General features: G+C 29.3%; 1 protein-coding gene across 1 annotated transcript; it reads right to left on the minus strand.

The window, feature by feature from the left end:
- Positions 1–4,420: 4,420 nt before the first annotated feature.
- LOC127122346 (uncharacterized protein At5g39865) lies at positions 4,421–6,439 on the minus strand. The gene has a single exon (XM_051052697.1). The coding sequence runs from the start codon at positions 5,926–5,928 to the stop codon at positions 4,654–4,656; it is 1,275 nt and encodes a 424-aa protein (XP_050908654.1). The 5' UTR covers positions 5,929–6,439; the 3' UTR covers positions 4,421–4,653.
- Positions 6,440–18,799: the final 12,360 nt, after the last annotated feature.

The raw sequence follows: 18,799 nt of genomic DNA on the forward strand, positions 1-18,799 counted from the left end.
AAGGTATCTATGCAACCTCATGTTATATATTTGTCAAAGTGTCGGGTTGTTGAGTAGTTTGATAGAGAAGTCATGAGAATGTCATCTCAATGCAGTTAAGAGAGTGTTGAGATACATAAAAGGTACAATTGATCATAGTGTGCTGATTCTAAGGCAAACAAATACCGACAAAGATGCAGAAGTACATGGTTGCACTGACTCAGACTTCAGTGGAGATCAAGATGAGTAAAAGAGTATTGCATGTTACATATTCATGATTGGATGTGCTTTAATCTCTTGGAGCTCAAGAAAACAAAGCATTGTGGCTTTGTAATCTTGTGAAGATGAATACGTGATTTCATCATATGCAGTGTGTCAAGCAGTATGGATAAAGATGTTGCTCCAAGAGATCAAGATCATGGAACCTAAGAAAATAAAGTTGTTTATCGATAACAAGTCAACTATCGACTTGAAAAGTTATCTTGTGTGTCATGGTCGAAGTAAGCACGTATTGAGAAGGTACCATTTCCTAATGGATCAAGTAAATAAAGAAAAGCTTAAACTTGAGCATTACAAGTCAGAATGACAACTAGCTGACATACTCACTAAGCCCTTGAAGAAAGACAAGTTTGATGAGTTGAAAATAAGCATTGGAATAAGAAGCCTCAAAAATATGAATTAAGGGGTGTGTTAGAAAGTGTAATTCAGTGTTTTAGTAGGCAAGATGTATTCGACATTGTTGTATTCGACAAAGTCGAATTTAATATGTGCGGCGAAGTGTGTAAACAAGTCTTCGACCCGCAGTTTGTAAATTGTATATTTTGTTGCCTATATATAGGCGACGTTGTAAATCAAAACACTGTCAATTATAGTTTTTCTCTCTTACTCACTCTTTCTCTTTTTTATTCTTCTTAAAAAATATTTTACACTATCACTTAATCATATATATATATATATATATATATATATATATATATATATATATATATATATATATATATATATATATATATATAATATATATATATATATATATATATATATATATATATATATATATATATATATATATATATATATATATATGTTTTGACTTTTACTTTACTAAATTTTTTTTAAAAGAATATTGACAAAAATTGGAGAGAAGAATTTCACTTGCTATATATGCAATTACCGGCCTTCTTATTTTGGGTCATTTTATCAAGTTTCAAGTCAAATCATCAGTCTCTATTATGTGAGAATCCTGCCTCTTTCACATAGATATTGTCTTTTGATGATTGCTAATAAAAAATTATAAAATATAAAACTACCTAACAGTTTAATTATTGAAAATGTGGGTAACTATCAATTTAATTCATCTAATTATTAACTTTTTAATTTCATTAATTAATTTTAAAATTGTATAATTAGTTTTACGATATTTGTATTTTCTTCATTACAATTTTTTTTCTTATTATAAAATATAAAGTTTCTCTAATATAAATTTGAAATTAAAATTATGAGATTTTGTCTCTACAATTAACTTTTAGCCTCAAATATATTATTCAATCTACTTTTACTTACATGTAATAAAAGTTAAATATTTTACATGTAATTCATTTTTAACTAAAATTATTAATGTAACATTAATCATTTAACTTTTAAACAAATTATTATATAATAAATTTCATAAGTGATTTATAGTAGGTGAATAATTCAAAGAAATTAATTAAAATACAACGTAAAACCACTTTACATTTATACTGACGTTCAATTAAAATTTATTTTTTAATACATAAGCATCAAAATTAAAAATATTTATATATAATTAAATTATTCTAATTCTTCCACATTCTCTCTCTATGTTTATGTGTTAAAATAATTAATTTTAATTTAATAATGTAAAGTAGTTTTATACTGACAATATTTTAACTAATTTCTACTTTAAAATTGTTTGAATTTATTAATAAGTGAGACATTAATGATATTTTTATTTATTTATATAATAGTTTAGTGATTAAGTTTTAAAAAGATTTAAAAGTGACCTATCATATGCTTAATTTCACCCTCTAATAGGATGTTCTTACCATCGATATTTTTATTTTTACAACTGAAATAGTGATTTAATAATATAAATTCAATAATAAAATTACAAATGTAATTCTTGTATTAAATTAATTAACATCAATCAATACTAGAATTTATTATATTTTAGATAGTGACCCATTGTCATAAGTGGTCACCTTATAATTTAGCTTGTTGTCATTGCAAACCCAACATCTTGCAATTTAATGAACGATTCAATTATATATATATATATATATATATATATATATATATATATATATATATATATATATATATATATATATATATATATATATATATATATATATATATATAATATATATATATATATATATATATATATATATATATATATATATATATATATATATATATATATATATATATATATATATATATATATGTATATATATATATATATATTTGTGGGACATAGTTAGACATGCATATCCATGAATTTAGTCTAAGGCTTGGTTTGATAGATAAGATGTGTGGATCCCTCTGTTCTTAAAGAAATTTGGAATCCATTTTTTAGTAAAATTGCCGTGTAGTGTTTGGTTTCTTTATCATAAACAGCATTTAACAGCTATATAGCTACAACAAACTTTTTCTCTATAGAGTAACATGAAAAAGAAGGCCTAACTTCTTTTTCTCAACATAAAGCTGACTATATAGCATTATGTTTTAATCTTTATACATTGTTACATTCATCATTTTTAAGATCGTAAAACGAGTCAGATCTATTTTTATAATTATTTTTTTAATATTTTTTTTAATGCAAATCAAGATTTTAAGATCGTATCATCTAATATATATATATATATATATATATATATATATATATATATATATATATATATATATATATTATATATATATATATATATATATATATATATATATATATATATATATATATATATATATGACTTTTTACATACATGTATTTATTTAGATTATTATAATTTTTAAATATAAAATATATAATTTAATTATTCGTCTTATAGAAAACATAACACATGATATTTTAAATATTTTTTCATTCACTTAAACATTAAAATACTAATTTTCATTCGACCTCCATATACTTTTGATTCCATAAAAAAAGAGTTCATCAAATTGAGTTAAATTCAATGTAAGTTTTAATATGATATAATAACTTATCGAACTAAATCGTCTATTTTATACATAAACTCGTAAGAAAATGTACTGGAAAATTTTCAATTCTTAATCCTCAAATAAATTTATAAATATAAAAATAATATACATGCACTTTATAGAGAAAATATGGAAGTAAAGAATCATGATGGCTTTTCTCTAGGTTTCATCTTTTACAAGAACATCATTAAAAGGCGAGTTCTAAGTAACTAGGTGCACAAAAAAGGATGGCTTCATTGTCACAAATCATTTGCATCATTACTTATCTTTAGTGATACAACTTTTTGCAAATGGCAGCATATGGAACTTTTGATTTTTATATTCCATGAATTTATATTTATATGTTACTTCACACAATTAGGACCTCAACTTGGGCACCCTGCAAAAATCATAACATAAAATTAACAATATAAATTTTCCTTTTCAAACATTCAAGTGAACACTTAAAATACTACATTATGTTAGTATGCTTAAAATCAAAATTATTAATTTAAACTTTTTTAGAGATTATGTGTATTAGAAATAGAGAGAATAAATATACAATTGATCCATATATTATATATCTTAAGATTTTTAAATATAAATGTAATATCGACATTTCAGATTACAAACATTTAACGTAATGCAGTTCTTAGACGTTACTTACTCTTAAACACACATTCAATATAGATTGTAATAAAGATGACAAATAGACATATCCGTAGATGGCAAATAGACATATCCGTCCTCTATTTAAGTCTGTCCACTAAAATTTGTAAAAAAAAATGGAATAAAATAGAACACACATAGTTAAGGTTGTAAATCTAAAATCTCGATTCACATCGCAAATAATGAGGGCAAACAAACTTTGCGCACTTAAAAACAAAGAGTTATAAAAAAATTGTTAATGACCACGCCCAAAATCACTTAAAAACAAAGAGTTATAAAAAAATTGTTAATGACCACGCCCAAAATCACTTAAAAATTAAAGAGTTGTAAAAAATTGTTAATGACCACGCCCAAAATCACCTAAAGAAAACACGGGACGAGACAAACATATTAGAAGATTCAATCATAAAACGCGTTCAAAAAAAAGCAAACAAAAAGGAGATGTCTTGCTGAACATAACATCTTGAAATTGTATAAAGGAGAAGAACATATTATGAAGTGAAAGAATATAAAATGAAACTATACTCTTGCAATTGTTGTCATGTAACCATATAGTTTTGCAAGAAAATGAAATTGTAAGCCATCTTTGTTTTTATTTGAAATAGAAAATAAAAAGTATACACTATAAATTGATCATACATAATTATTCACCCTTCTATATGCTTGATCTTGTCTTATCAACCAAACCCAAACTTAACTATACAACAAAAAAACTAATTATAAACAAATCACACATATAGAACACACAACTCAAACATTGATCCTAAGTGTCTATGTTAAATGTCAAAACAAAATATTGAACTAGAAACAACACATGGAACATCTTATTAGTCCATTTTCATTGCAATAAGAACACCTTTGAAATCCAAACTCACCAACCTCACAATCATCTTCATAGTAAATTTTACAACTTCCATAACATGTTTCACAAGGCACAAACTTTATATCACCACAAACTTCACATCCACCATTATCACCTCCTTCAATCTCATCAATCTTTTCACAACAATCAAGCAATTTCTCAAGCTTCTTATCATCATGAAGTTTTTGAATTTCCTCAACTCCACCAATGTATTTCCTTCCAATAAACACCTTTGGTAATCCTCCTTTACCATACTCTTCACCAAGTAACTCTTTGAGCTCTTCTTTAAACTCTAAGTGCATTGAAACATCTCTCTCATCAACCCTTATGCCTAATCCTTTCAAAATTATCTTAACATTGCAACAATCTTCATAAGTTTTTCTCACCATGCGTAGGCTTGTGAAATACAAGACAACTTTTTCCTTCTTCCCATGTGAGGAAACCTTGAAATCTACAAAAACATCATCATTGATTTTCTTTTCCTCAAAAAAGGATAACTTTTCATCCATCCCTTCTTGCTTGTCTTGAAATGAATCCTTGAATGAGGAAACAACTTTAAAATCATCAAAATCCAAAACTTTAACCTTGAGACTTGACTCATTTGAACCCTCCTCAATCATTGGATCCAACTTGGGTTTGTGTAAATCAATGCCATCATCATCATCATCATTCTCCATGATACTAGTCATTTGTGGTTCAACATTGCCATTAACATTGACATCAAAAGAGAGAGTTTTTAAGAGATTTGGTGATTGTAAAGGACTTGTCTCTTCAAGTCCTTCCATTAGTTCCCATGTGTTGATGATAGTCTCCTTCTCATCAAGCTCACAAGTTGGTTTTGTGATTTGATTCTTGACAATAGATTTTGGCAACTTCTCCACAATCATAGTAGACCATGTCTTGGCCTCATTCTCTACCTCCTCTTTGAAACTATCACTAACCTTTCCATTGGAAAACATGAAATTTGTTCCGACCTCAAGTCCGTTGCATTTGTCTGGGTGCAGCGGACCTGAAGTCGGAACAAAACCATTACTTTGACTATGAGATACAAGCTCCAATGAACCCAATGTTGTTGATGTCAATGCCACAAGATGATAACTATCTCCTTTGCTTTGAGGTGGATGATGTACATGCATTGTGTAGCTTCTAGAAACAGAGCAATAAGGCGTGTTGCAATGATTACACTTCTTTTGTTTGGAACTTACACAACCCATTATCACAAATATGAAATAGAATGGAGTGGCTCACAAAGTGAATCAAACAATAAAAAAACAAACTTTGAGGATTTGGTTTGTGGAATCAAAAACAAACAACAAAATGCCAAATGAAAATATACAAAATCTCAATGACCCAAAAACTCAAAAGAGAAATTGAAAGATTGATAAGGGAAATTATTGAATGATAATTGAATTGATTCCAAAGTCAAATAAAGTGGGTGAGGGATCAATCAATCATCATCTTTCAATTCTTAACAAACATTTTCTCTCTATATCTCTCTCTATCTCTATCAAAAGATTATCAATGAGAGAAAATAATGATAAACTGAATTCTGAGAATGGAATTTCTGACAAAAGAAAATAAGGAAAGAGATGAAATTTGGGTTCATGAGAATGAGTTATGCTATGATAAGATAACACTCACGCGCACTCTCTCTCTCTCTTGCTTTCTGTCTTTCTCTCTCCTCAAGGAAATGAAACATCAATGGAAACTCTCTCGGTTACTTCCACCCACGTTGTTATGTTATGTCATATCATTGTTGTTTTATTACTATATTATTATGTTACATTTTCAGTTTTATATTATTTATTTAATGTTTTTGAGAGAAACAGATTCTTGTGTCATTTTTAATATAAAAGCTAAAGTGAGTTGAATTAAGTTTTCTAAAATAAATATAAAATATAAATGTTCTAAGGTTAAAGGTTTGAAGAAATGTATTTTCATGTTGTCGGTGAGAATTGAATCCATTTATCTTTTTATTTCAGAAAAACTCATTAAACATTTTTTTACATTATAGTTTTTATTTTTTAATTTATGAGTATAAATAAAGATTGTTTTAATTAACCAAATTTAAAAAATAGAATTCATTAGTGAACTAAAAGTATGTGTTTTGTAATCTAGTAATTTAGTTACTGGAATGTGATATCTTAAACATGAATAAATAGGTGTTACATGTAGGTGTGATTTAAGTGGTTTTAAAATTAAAAGTTATTCGAATCATAAAAGAAAAAAAAAGTAAACGGTTCAATTTGTTTAATTGATTTCTAAAAATAATATCGAATTAAATCAAATAAAATTAATGTACTTTGAGGTGATTTGGTTCATTTTATTTTTATAAAAAAAATTATTGAGATATACATATACAATATAACTTCGTGTTTAATAGTTCATAATTACTGAATAAATAGTAAAACTCATTATATTTGAATAACAACTTTTTATTTATTATACAAAATTCAAATTAGACAAAAGTGAAATAAAAAATATAAATTAATAATATAAAATATAATTAAAAATGTTATAATGAAACATAAAAAATAAAGAAGAGAGGATATTAAAAAAGATAAAAAAAGAAATACCAGAAGAATGAGATATTAGAGAATAAAATGTACGATAAAAACGTAATCGAAAGAGAGAACAATAACATAAAAATGAAAAGAAAAAAACCCCTGAAAAAGGAGAGATCAAAGAAGAAAATGCAAGATGTATTTGACAAAGAAAATTAGAAGAATATACGATAAAAACGTAATTGAAAGAGAGAACAATAACACAAAAATGAAAAGAAAAAAACCCCTGAAAAAGGAGAGATCAAAGAAGAAAATGCAAGATGTATTTGACAAAGAAAATTAGAAGAATGTGCGATTTTGCTAGGAGATATTTAAGAAGGCTAAAACTGAAATCCTAAGTATGAGGAAGAGAAAGTCATTTCTAATCGTAAGTTTAAGGCATAATAAATTTTAGTTTTGATTGAATGTGGGTTAATTAAAATTTGAATTGTAATATAATGCGATTTGAATTGAATCACACAATTTTGTTAAAAAATACCCTAAACCTATCCGAACAAAATATAAGTTTTTGTAATTTTAAGTTCGGTTCGGTTCCATTAACAATTTTCTATTGCATTAATTCGATTTTGAATACCCTTAATTACATGTTTAAGATACCTCATTAATCATATGTACATACATAATTATTAATTAAGTTTACTTAACGTGAGTTTATTATATATTTTTGACATAATTTATCCTCAGGTCCCTTAAGTTAATTTTGATTTTCGATTTAGTCCCTCAATAAAAAATAATTCATTGTGTTGGTGTATCTTCTTGCTTTCTTAATCTCTTCGTTTTTGTTGTCTGGGATTGCAGAAAGGGTTTCATTGATTTTCCTTCATTCCATCTTGTCTTCATTTCTAGGGTTTTAATCTTCTTCAATGTCTAAGTTGTCAAGCATTTCTTCCATTGGAACAACAAGGCCGGTTATTCGCAGAAACAAGAGGAGGGAATGTTTTTACCAAGATGAATGTGTCATTCGGACTGTGGGATATGAATAATGTTAATTTTGAGAAAAATTTTTGGGGCTGTAGAAATTACAAAAATCATGTGAATAAGGGTTGTAATTTCTTCAAATGATTAGATAACGACATTGTTGATGAAAGGGGTTTGAAGATTTCAGAGGAAAAATAAGAAAATTTACAAATTGAAGAATGAGATCATCCATATTAGAGGAAGATTGAAAGTGACCATTGTTGTTGGAATATTGAGCTTAGTGTTTAATGTTATATTTGTAACAATGAAATTTTAGGTTGGGTTTTTGTCTGTCTATTGAGATGTATCTGTCAATATTTATCAGTGAAATGTCTTTGTCAACAAGGAGGTTGAAATGTATTTTTCATGAAATGTGTATGTCAATATTGTTATGTATCAGTGAAATGTATCAATGAAATGTGGTTGTCTATTGTTATGTATCTGTCAACATTTATCAGTGAAATGTATTTGTCATTATGGTATTAGTGAAATATTACTTTTATTTCCCATGAATATATTAGAACAAATGCACTTTTAATTTGGAAGAGTGGAATGTAGTTGTCATAATTCGGAACTGTGTAACATAACCATAACATTCCTTATCATTTCAATAATAAGCCATAACCTTAACAAAAGTTGCATTTTAAGTGATAGAAAAAGTTACATTATAAGTAATAACAACAGTTGCATTATAAGTCATAACAAAAGTGGCATTATAAGCCATAATTCATAAATTACAAAAATAGGCATCGTATGCCATATGTTACATCAACAGAAAACCAATAAAAATGGCATTATAAGACATAAGTCATAAAACTACAACATAAACATTGCAAGTCATATGTTACAACAGCAGAAAACCAATAAAAGTGGAATTATAAGTCATAAGTCATAAAACTACAAAATAGACATTGTAGGTCATATCTTACAACAATAGAAAAACAACAAAAGTGGTATTATAAGCCATAAGTCATAAACTATAAAATAGGCCAAAAGTGGCATAACTAGTACACATCAAAGATCAACATAACTATTAAGGTTGGTTCAGAACATGTTTTAGGCCTTTTTGAAGTCTCCTTTTCTTCTTGGGTGGTTGCTGAGTTGAAACATCAGTTGGTGTTGGCTGATTTGAAGCAGTAGGAAGTGATGAATGAGTTGAAGCAATAGTTGACTAACTTGAAGAAGTAGGAAGTGATAGATGAGTTGAAGCAGTAGTTGGGGTTGACTGACTTAAAGCAGAAGGCATAGATGAATGAGTTGAAGCAATAATTGGATGACTTGAAGCAACAAAAAGTGATGGATGAGTTGAAGCAATAATTGGGGTTAGATGAGTTGAAGCAACAGTTAGGGTTGGCTGAATTAAAGCATCAGTTGGGGTTGGCTGAGTTGAAGTTGTAGGCAGTTTGCAAATGGCCTTGTTGTGATCATCCTTATGGCACCGACTGTATTTGATACCAAATTTTTCTCGTTTGAGCTGCGACTCATTTCTCATTTGTTCTCCAACCTCCTTGATCCTTTTCTTTTTGGGTCTACCAGGTTGCCTTTTTATGGGCGATGGTTGTAGATCAACGACATCTATTTTTGTCCATAGAGATTCCCCATTAACGGGATAAATCACAGGTGCATAGCAAGCTGCATAACACTCCTTTTTGTAATAATCAGGCACAAACTCATCAATTTCTAACTTCTGATCTTTTATGCATGAAATTGCATGACAACATGGAAGCCCTGACAACATCTACCTTCTACATGAACATTAATGCTTTGAAAGGTTAACCACAAACTTTACTCCATTAAATGATATATGTCTAACCTAACAATCAAATTCACATGCACGTCTGTTACAAAAGCAGAAAACGATTATCAACCAGTATGGACCAATGCTAACTCAAGTCATATTTAATGTCTCAAATAATGATTAATCTTCATTACCTAACAATCCAATTTTTTGTTCTTTGTGATTCAACTTGTCAAAGCTCCTCTAACCCCTTCTAACCTAATCTGTTAAACTCAACAAACACACCCCCATGATGGATAACACACTCAAACCGATCACTCATGATTTAATCACACCAAATAATGCAGAAATGAGTCTTTGAAGAAGGAGAAAACTAAGGGTTCGCTTTTTAATATAGTAAATGCATAGCCGTACCTTAGACTGGAAATGAATGAACAAATCTCTGTCTTCGTCGCTCCAAATCTCTAACTATCGTCGTCTTCGTCGCTCCAAATCTTCTCCTTCGCAACTAGGGTTTCAGACAATGAGAGAGTAGAACAATGACCTAGGGTTCAAAGTTGAACAATTTAGATAGAAAAATCTGCTTTTGTTGGTAGGTGAAGAGTTCAGATATTGTGTTTCTCTCCTTGGAAATGATATCACATATTTTAAATTAAAATATATTTATTAATAATTTTAAAAACTAAAAAAACATTATGTCATGTCAGTGTTTCCAATTTGCCATATAAGTTTTGCTAACGTTTTTTCAATACAATTTAATAGAAGAGACTTATAAGACTAACCGAGGTGTTTTATGAAATCGGAGGATAATATTTTTAAAATAAGAGACTAAATAAAAATAATAAATTAAATAAAAAAATTAAAAGATGAATTAAGTTAAAATCATCACTATATACAACTATTAATTGAGTTTAAATTTAAATTAAAAAAATTCAAGGATGGGTTATAATGTATTTTAGTATTTAACTTTGAGTATTTGAAATATTACATATATGATAATTTTTTAGTATTTTAATTTTATTTTTATTATATTTAAAATGTGTATTAATTTTTGAAATTTTTATATTTAATTAATTATAATATAATTTGATTTGAGAAAATAAATAATTATACTAAAAAAAAATTAATTTCACTGATAGTGGTAGAGGGAAAATATCTGAATTCTACCGAAAGATATTTCAGTTGAATTTAAAATCTTCATCCTCATCATGAATTGGAGTTAAAAACGAAAATTATTTAAGAATTCAAATTTAAATATGAAAACATACAAACTTGTCATATATAATTATTCTATAAGAAATGTTAATGCCTCAAGAACACTCTTTAAGAGTTTAAAAATGTTAATTTTTTAGAATTACATATATCTAATATATTAGATATTAAAATATTTAATTTTTCAAAAAATATTTTCTTTATATATAGTTTAAATAATAACTCGGGATACTGTTAAAATGATCCTTATTCTATATTCTGTCAATAAAATGTTGCTCTCATTGACAAGTGTTCACGCGTGAGCAGAGGTGGGTGGTTGGATCCTACTTACAAGATTTTCTAGAAACAATTAATTTTCTAACTTGTCGGTTCTATTATGATTTTCTATATAAGAAATGTATATATGTTTAAACCAATACAAATTAGTTTGTTCGATTTTATTTGATTCTTTTTAAATTCATTCATTATTGAACCTTTACCAAACTATTAGAAATTTCTTTTTGGAAATTAAAATGAACAAAGTGGGAGGAGCTTGTGATAGAGATGGCCTGGTGTATACTTTTTTAAAATTTATTGAAATATCATTAAGTAGAGTTTTAAGTTGGACAAAGATTCAATAAGACTGTTACAATACAACGGTTCAATTCAGCCGGAAGAGCATTATATATGATCATGCTTCATGTGCTCTTCCTCCATAGTTGATGTGATGACTTATTATAAGAATGAAACATATTTATATTGAATCAAATACTTACCAAAAGATTAAAGATTCATCAAAATAAATAAAAGAGACATTATACATTCACTCAAAACTTTAGAGTATGTTTGGACGAGATAATTGAAATTTTTAAAGAATTTAAAATTTTAAACAATTTAAATGATTCAATTGAAATTCATTTATTTTTAAATTATTTTGTTTGGATGAAATATTAATGTGATTCAATGTAAAATTTTTGGGGTTATTTTTATTAATTTTAAAATTTCTGAGTCAAATTTTAAATTATAAAAATATGGATCAATTTGCAATTTTTGAAATTTTAAAGTGATTAATTTGTAAAATTTGTAAATTATTATAGACTTATTTACAATTTTTTAAAATTTAGATGTGAATTTGAAATTTTCATAAAATATAAGGACTATCTACCAAAATTTAAAAAATTAATAAATAATTCAATATTTATATTATATAGAATGAAAGTGCAATTTAAAATTTTTTACTTATTAAAATTATTTGAAATTTCTTAAATTTAACTTGAATAAAATATTTCATAAATTTATAAAATTTTTAAAAATTCTTCATATTTTTTATCCAAATAATAAATTTTGATCAAGTCATTTTAAATTCCTTGAAATAATTATTTTTCCTAATTAAAATTTTAACGTTCATCCAAACATACTCTTAAGTTGATAGGTCTATGAGTCATCTTTCTTATAAAGTGTTCAACCTCCACTTTTTTAAATAATGTGGGACTTCGAATTCAAATTTGTTTCTCATTAGAACTCACACGTGTTTCTTAATATGATGTGCATCCAACATTTTATTATATCTTAAACATCATCAATTAAGAACGATTCTAATCATCTTTTATACATAAATATGACTTTATGTCATACTCAAGTCAGTGGTAGAGCCAGAAAAATTATGAAGCCTGAGCAAAAATTTAAAAACCGCAATTTCACCAACTTAGTTTTCATTCCTTGTTGTATGCTAGTATTTAGAATCAATACCGAAACCAAAACACAACTTAACTTCATAATGTTGTATGCTAGTATTTAGAATCCATATCGAAACCGCAAAATTAGAACTGACTCGAAATTGTGTCAAAAAATTAACTCAAAACTATAAAAACAGAAGCGTGACAAATGATTTTCTTTTAAAATAACCATTAATTTCAATTTAAATACCTAAATAACTTATTTTTCAAAAAAATACCAAAATAACCATGTTTCTTAACTAATGTGCCAGTTGAACTGGCGCATCCAAAAGAGTTATAGAGGAGGCGCTATTATCCTTGGTGTGAAGACAAACTTTCTACAAGATTTTGATGAAGACAACATATCAAGTTCTCCATAACAAAAGAATGGAAAAAGAAGATCACTTCAATATTGATCAAGTTTTCATGGATCTAATATAGGTATATCAAACTCTTGACAATATACTCCTAGTGCTCAAAAGTTTTATCGTGCATTAAAACAATCATTCTAAATCTTTTCTATCATGATTATTTATTTTAAAATATTTTTTAAAAATTACATGTTCAAAAGTTTTTTAACTTAGAATTTTTTTCAATATTTTGAACATGTCAATCGATTGATGCCTTGATACAATCGATTGATCAAACTTTCTGTTTTAAAATTTTTCTTTTTATAAGCTGAACCAATCGATTGATGTTGTATGTCAATCGATTGATCTTAGTATATTTTTTCATTTTTTAAGTTGTGTCAATCGATTGGTTACGTGTGTCAATCGATTGATGCTGGAAATTTTTTGAAAAATCTGAAAAATTATTTCACCATTCTTTGCACCATTTCATCATAACTTTTCATGGTAAAAGCTTGCATCTTTTCATGATCAATTATCTGATTTCCTTTCTAAACATTGTCATGTTATGATTGAAGGGATGCATTCATACTATAAATAATCCTTATATTTTCATTACAAATTTCACCTCTTTCAAATCAATTTGCAAAATCTCTATACATTCATTTTCATCTATTTCTCATATTAAGATACTTTTGAAAAGTAATTTTCATATCATTTTATTCAAAAGTACTCTTGAGCACTTAGAGATTATTTTATTTTGAAATTTCATATTGAAAGAGAAGAAGATTCTAATCAATTGATTAAAGTCTTACCCAATACAATTATTCATATATTCATTCAATTACTTTGTAAAATCCTAAGTACCAAGAATTGTTTGGTTTTATGTGCATTGCTTATAATCCAGGATTGTTGGATATAAGTGTCAAGAAAAGGAAGGATTGTTTTCTTTTCTTGTGAGTTAAGTTTTCAAGAGGATTGTTCTTGATTACTTAGTTAGAGGCTTGATTTAGGAGATCTAACCATAATAAAATCTCTTACACATTGTAAGGGGACTGGAGTACTCTCAAGTTGTGAGGGGAACCAGTATAATTTCTGGTGTTCTTTACTTTCCGCTCTTTATAGCTTTCAACATCATACCAATCCAGAAAAGAAAAGAACCTTATCCACCAAATCCGAATAAATTTCTAAAAAGCCTAATTCACCCCCCCCCCCCCCCCTCTTAGGCTCATTCCTAACTTACATTTGGCATCAGAGCGGGTTCTGGTAACTTGCTCCACAGATCCAGACAATGGCTTCCGCAAGCGTAAACTCGGTGTTTAAGGATGGAGGTAGTAGCAACAAACCACCTCTATTTTCAGGAGAATATTTCGATTTTTGGAAAATCCGCATGAAAGCACATTTAGAAGCACAAGGAGATGGTATCTGGGAAACCGTTGAAAATGGTCCACACAATCCAACAAGTGTGATCAATGGTGTTGGCACCCCAAAGATCAAAAGTTCGTATGATGAAAATGATAAGAAGAAAATACTTAATGAGAAGAAGGCCATCAATATTCTTCAAAGTGCATTAAGTATGGGCGAGTTCTTCCGTATATCTCAATGCAAATCTGCGAAAGAAATATGGGATACCTTGGTGGAGACTCACGAAGGAACCACTAAAGTCAAAAGATCCAGATTAAATACATTGAGTCAAGAATACGAAATGTTCAGAATGTAGCCCGGAGAATCCATCGTTGCTTTACAGAAAAGATTTGTTCACTTAACGAATCACTTAATCGCTCTTGGAAAGACCTTCACAAATGATGATCTCAACCTTAAAGTGCTACGATCCTTGACGAGAGAATGGCAACCTAAAGTTACGGCCATATCGGAGAAGAAAAGTCGTTCTACAATGACGTCCGCATCATTATTCGGAAAACTCCAAGAACATGAACTTGAACTTGGACGACTTGAAAAGCATGAAAATCAGGAAAAGAAATCCAAAGGAATTTCTTTAAAAGTTAAATCAAAGGAAGAAAAAGATAAGGCCGCATTGGAGGAAGATGAAAACTCCATGCTCCTTGTTAAAAGGCTTGGTAAGTTTTTTGGTAAAAATGACAAACATTTTCATGCTAAAAGAAATAAACATTTCAGGAAAAGGGAGGCTTCCACTTCAACACAAGAAGTTACATGTTATGAATGTGGAAAGCAAGGTCATATAAAACCAGATTGTCTGAGACTCTCAAAGAAAGGAGGCTTTAAAGGCAAGAAGGAGTTCAAGAACAAAAAGGCATATATTGCATGGGAAGATAATGAGATAAGTTCTTCATCCGAATCGGAAAGCGACGAATGTGCAAACTTAGCATTAATGGCGTCACACCATTCCGACGATGAAGAAGGCGAGGTTAGTAGCAACTTTTCTCTTTTCGATAGTGATGCACAAGGTGCTATAAATGAACTGCTTGAAGAATGCAAAATTCTGTATAAAACTATATCATCTCAAAAGAAAATAATTTTATCGTTAGAAGGAAAAATCGTGACAATTGAAAAAGATGTCAACGATGAAAAACAAAAGATGATTAGTGAAAAACAGAATTTTGTATGCAAAAACTGTGAGTCACTTTCGTTCCGAATTGTCCAACTAAAAAGAGTTCTTGAAAGATATGAAAAAGGACAAATTGGATTGGAAGGAGTCCTTAGCCACCAAAGATACTCAAATGATAAAAGTGGTTTTGGTTACTCAAAATTTTCCCAACCAAGTACAAGTAAAACCATTTTTGTTAAGGCTAATGATCAACCATCCAAAGAGAAAGTAAACAGTCCCAAAGTTGTTCATCACTATCCTAAAAAGAAAAGATTTCCTAAAAAGAAATTTTATGTTCCTAGATACAGAAGCAACTTTGAACCTACCTGTTTTTATTGCGGAATAATTGGCCATACACCAAATGCGTGCTATGTTAGAAATTTCAGCGTAGCAAGTGGGCATTATGTATGGGTAAAGAAAGGCACTAATTATGAAGGACACAAAGCAATTTGGGTACCTAACAAAACTTAATTCTGTTTTGTAGGTATGCTTGAAAACCACTTCAAACCTTTGGTATCTTGACAGTGGGTGTTCCAAGCATATGACGGGGGACATAAACAAATTTTCAAATCTAGCATTGAAGGCCAAGGGTTATGTCACATATGGTGATAACAACAAAGGAAGAATTCTTGGCATAGGCAAAGTTGGAGCACCACATTTCACATCCATTGAATATGTTCTTTATGTCGAAGGACTAAAGCATAATCTTCTAAGCATTAGTCAACTTTGCGACAAGTGCTTCAAAATCAAGTTCACCAAAGATGAATGCTTGATTGAAGATGAAGTTTCTCATGAGGTAAAACTCAAAGGTACAAGAATTAATAATATTTTTATGATTTCCCTTGATGATCTATCCTTGAAGGTAAAATGTCTTATGGTAAACAATAATGAGTCATGGTTGTGGCATAAAAGATTTGAACATATTCATATGGAACATTTGAATAAGCTTATAAAGCATTATCTTGTTATTGGTTTACCCAAGATAAAATTCGTCAAAGATAGGCTTTGTGATGCATGTTAGAAGGGGAAACAAACCAAATCAACTTTCACATCAAAGAAATGTGGTGTCCACTACAAGGCCACTACAATTGTTGCATATGGACTTATTTGGTCCATCAAGAACAAGAAGCTTCGGAGGTAATGTATATGCTCTAGTTATTATTGATGATTTCTCTAGATACACTTGGACCTTCTTATTAGTGCAGAAGAATGATGCATTCAAGGCGTTCAAGAAATATACGAAGCAAATCCAAAATGAGAAATCGCTAACTATTGCCTCCATAAGAAGTGACCATGGTGGAGATTTCCAAAATGCCTCCTTCAAAGAGTTTTGCGAAGAAAATGGAATCTTTCATAATTTCTCGGCACCAAGAACTCCTCCACAAAATGGAGTGGTGGAGATAAAGAATAAGTCACTTGTGGAACTTGCACGAACAATGCTAAGGGACTTAAATCTTCCAAAGTACTTTTGGGCAGATGCGGTAAGCAGCATGCTATGTAAGTAATAGAATTATTATTAGACCTATCTTGAAAAGGACTCCTTATGAACTCTTCAAAGGAAGGAAACCAAACATATCTTACTTTCACATCTTTGGATGCAAATGCTTTATCCTCAACAATGACAAAGACAATCTAGATAAGTTCAACGAGAAGTCCGACGAAGGTATATTTCTTGGATATTCTCTTACTAGTAAAGATTTTAGAATATAAAAGAACTTTAAAAATTGAAGAATCAATGCATGGTACTTTCGATGAATCTAACCCCTCCAAGGAGGATATTATTTTGTATGATGATGGTGATGATATTGTAGAAGTCCCTCAAATAGATACTTCAAGTGGAAACAATGGTGATCAAATAAAACATGAAGATGAGCAAGAAGCAAATGATAATGATCTACCTAAGGAATGGAGAACTCATCGGGATCATCCAATTGATAAAGTCATTGGTGATATCAGTCAAGGCGTTGCAACTAGATTAAATCCCAAAGATGCATGCTTAAATATGGATTTTGTTTCACAAATTGAACCTTCCAAGGTTGATGAAGCCTTAAGTGACGACCAATGGATAATTGCTATGCAAGAAGAGTTAAACCAATTCGAAAGGAATCAAGTTTGGGAGCTTGTCCCTAGGCCAAGTGATAAACACATCATAGGTACCAGATGGGTGTTTAAGAACAAGCTTGATGAGATTGGTATAATTGTTCGAAGCAAAGCAAGATTGGTGGCCCAAGGATACAATCAAGAGGAAGGCATTAATTTTGAAGAAACATTCGCTCCAGTTGCAAGGTTAGAAGCTATCCGTTTATTACTTGCTTATGCGTGTTCATTAAATTTTCAATTATTTCAAATGGATGTCAAGAGCGCATTCTTGAATGGCTACACCAATGAAGAAGTCTATGTCAAACAACCCACGGGCTTTGAAGACTTCAAAAATCCTTCACATGTTTTCAAATCGAGGAAAGCTCTTTATGGCCTAAAGCAAGCACCTAGAGCATGGTATGATTGTCTCAGCAACTTTCTTTATGAAAAGGGTTTTGAAAAAGGTAAAATCGACAAAACCTTGTTTATTAAGAAAATTAAAGGTAACACTTTATTGGTTCAAGTCTACGTTGACGACATCATATTCGGCTCAACAAACGAAGACATGTGTGAAGAATTTTCATCAATGATGCAAGGAGAATTCGAGATGTCCATGATGGGAAAAATGAATTATTTTCCTAGACTTCAAATTAAGCAACTAAAGGACGACATCTTCATCAACCAATCAAAGTACTGCAAAGAGTTGTTAAAAAGATTCGACATGGATAGTTGCAAGGCAATGTCTACTCCGATGGGATCCGGATCTTTTGTTGATCAAGATGAATCAGGTGTTTCGATTGATATAACAAAGTATCAAGGTATGATTGGTTCCTTACTTTATTTGACGGCAAGTCGTCCTGATATTATGTTCAGTGTGTGTCTTTGTGCTCGTTTTCAAGAAAATCCAAAAGAATCACATATCACCGCT

This window comes from Lathyrus oleraceus, chromosome 1 (genome assembly GCF_024323335.1).
Source record: "Lathyrus oleraceus cultivar Zhongwan6 chromosome 1, CAAS_Psat_ZW6_1.0, whole genome shotgun sequence".
Taxonomy (NCBI): domain Eukaryota; kingdom Viridiplantae; phylum Streptophyta; class Magnoliopsida; order Fabales; family Fabaceae; genus Lathyrus; species Lathyrus oleraceus.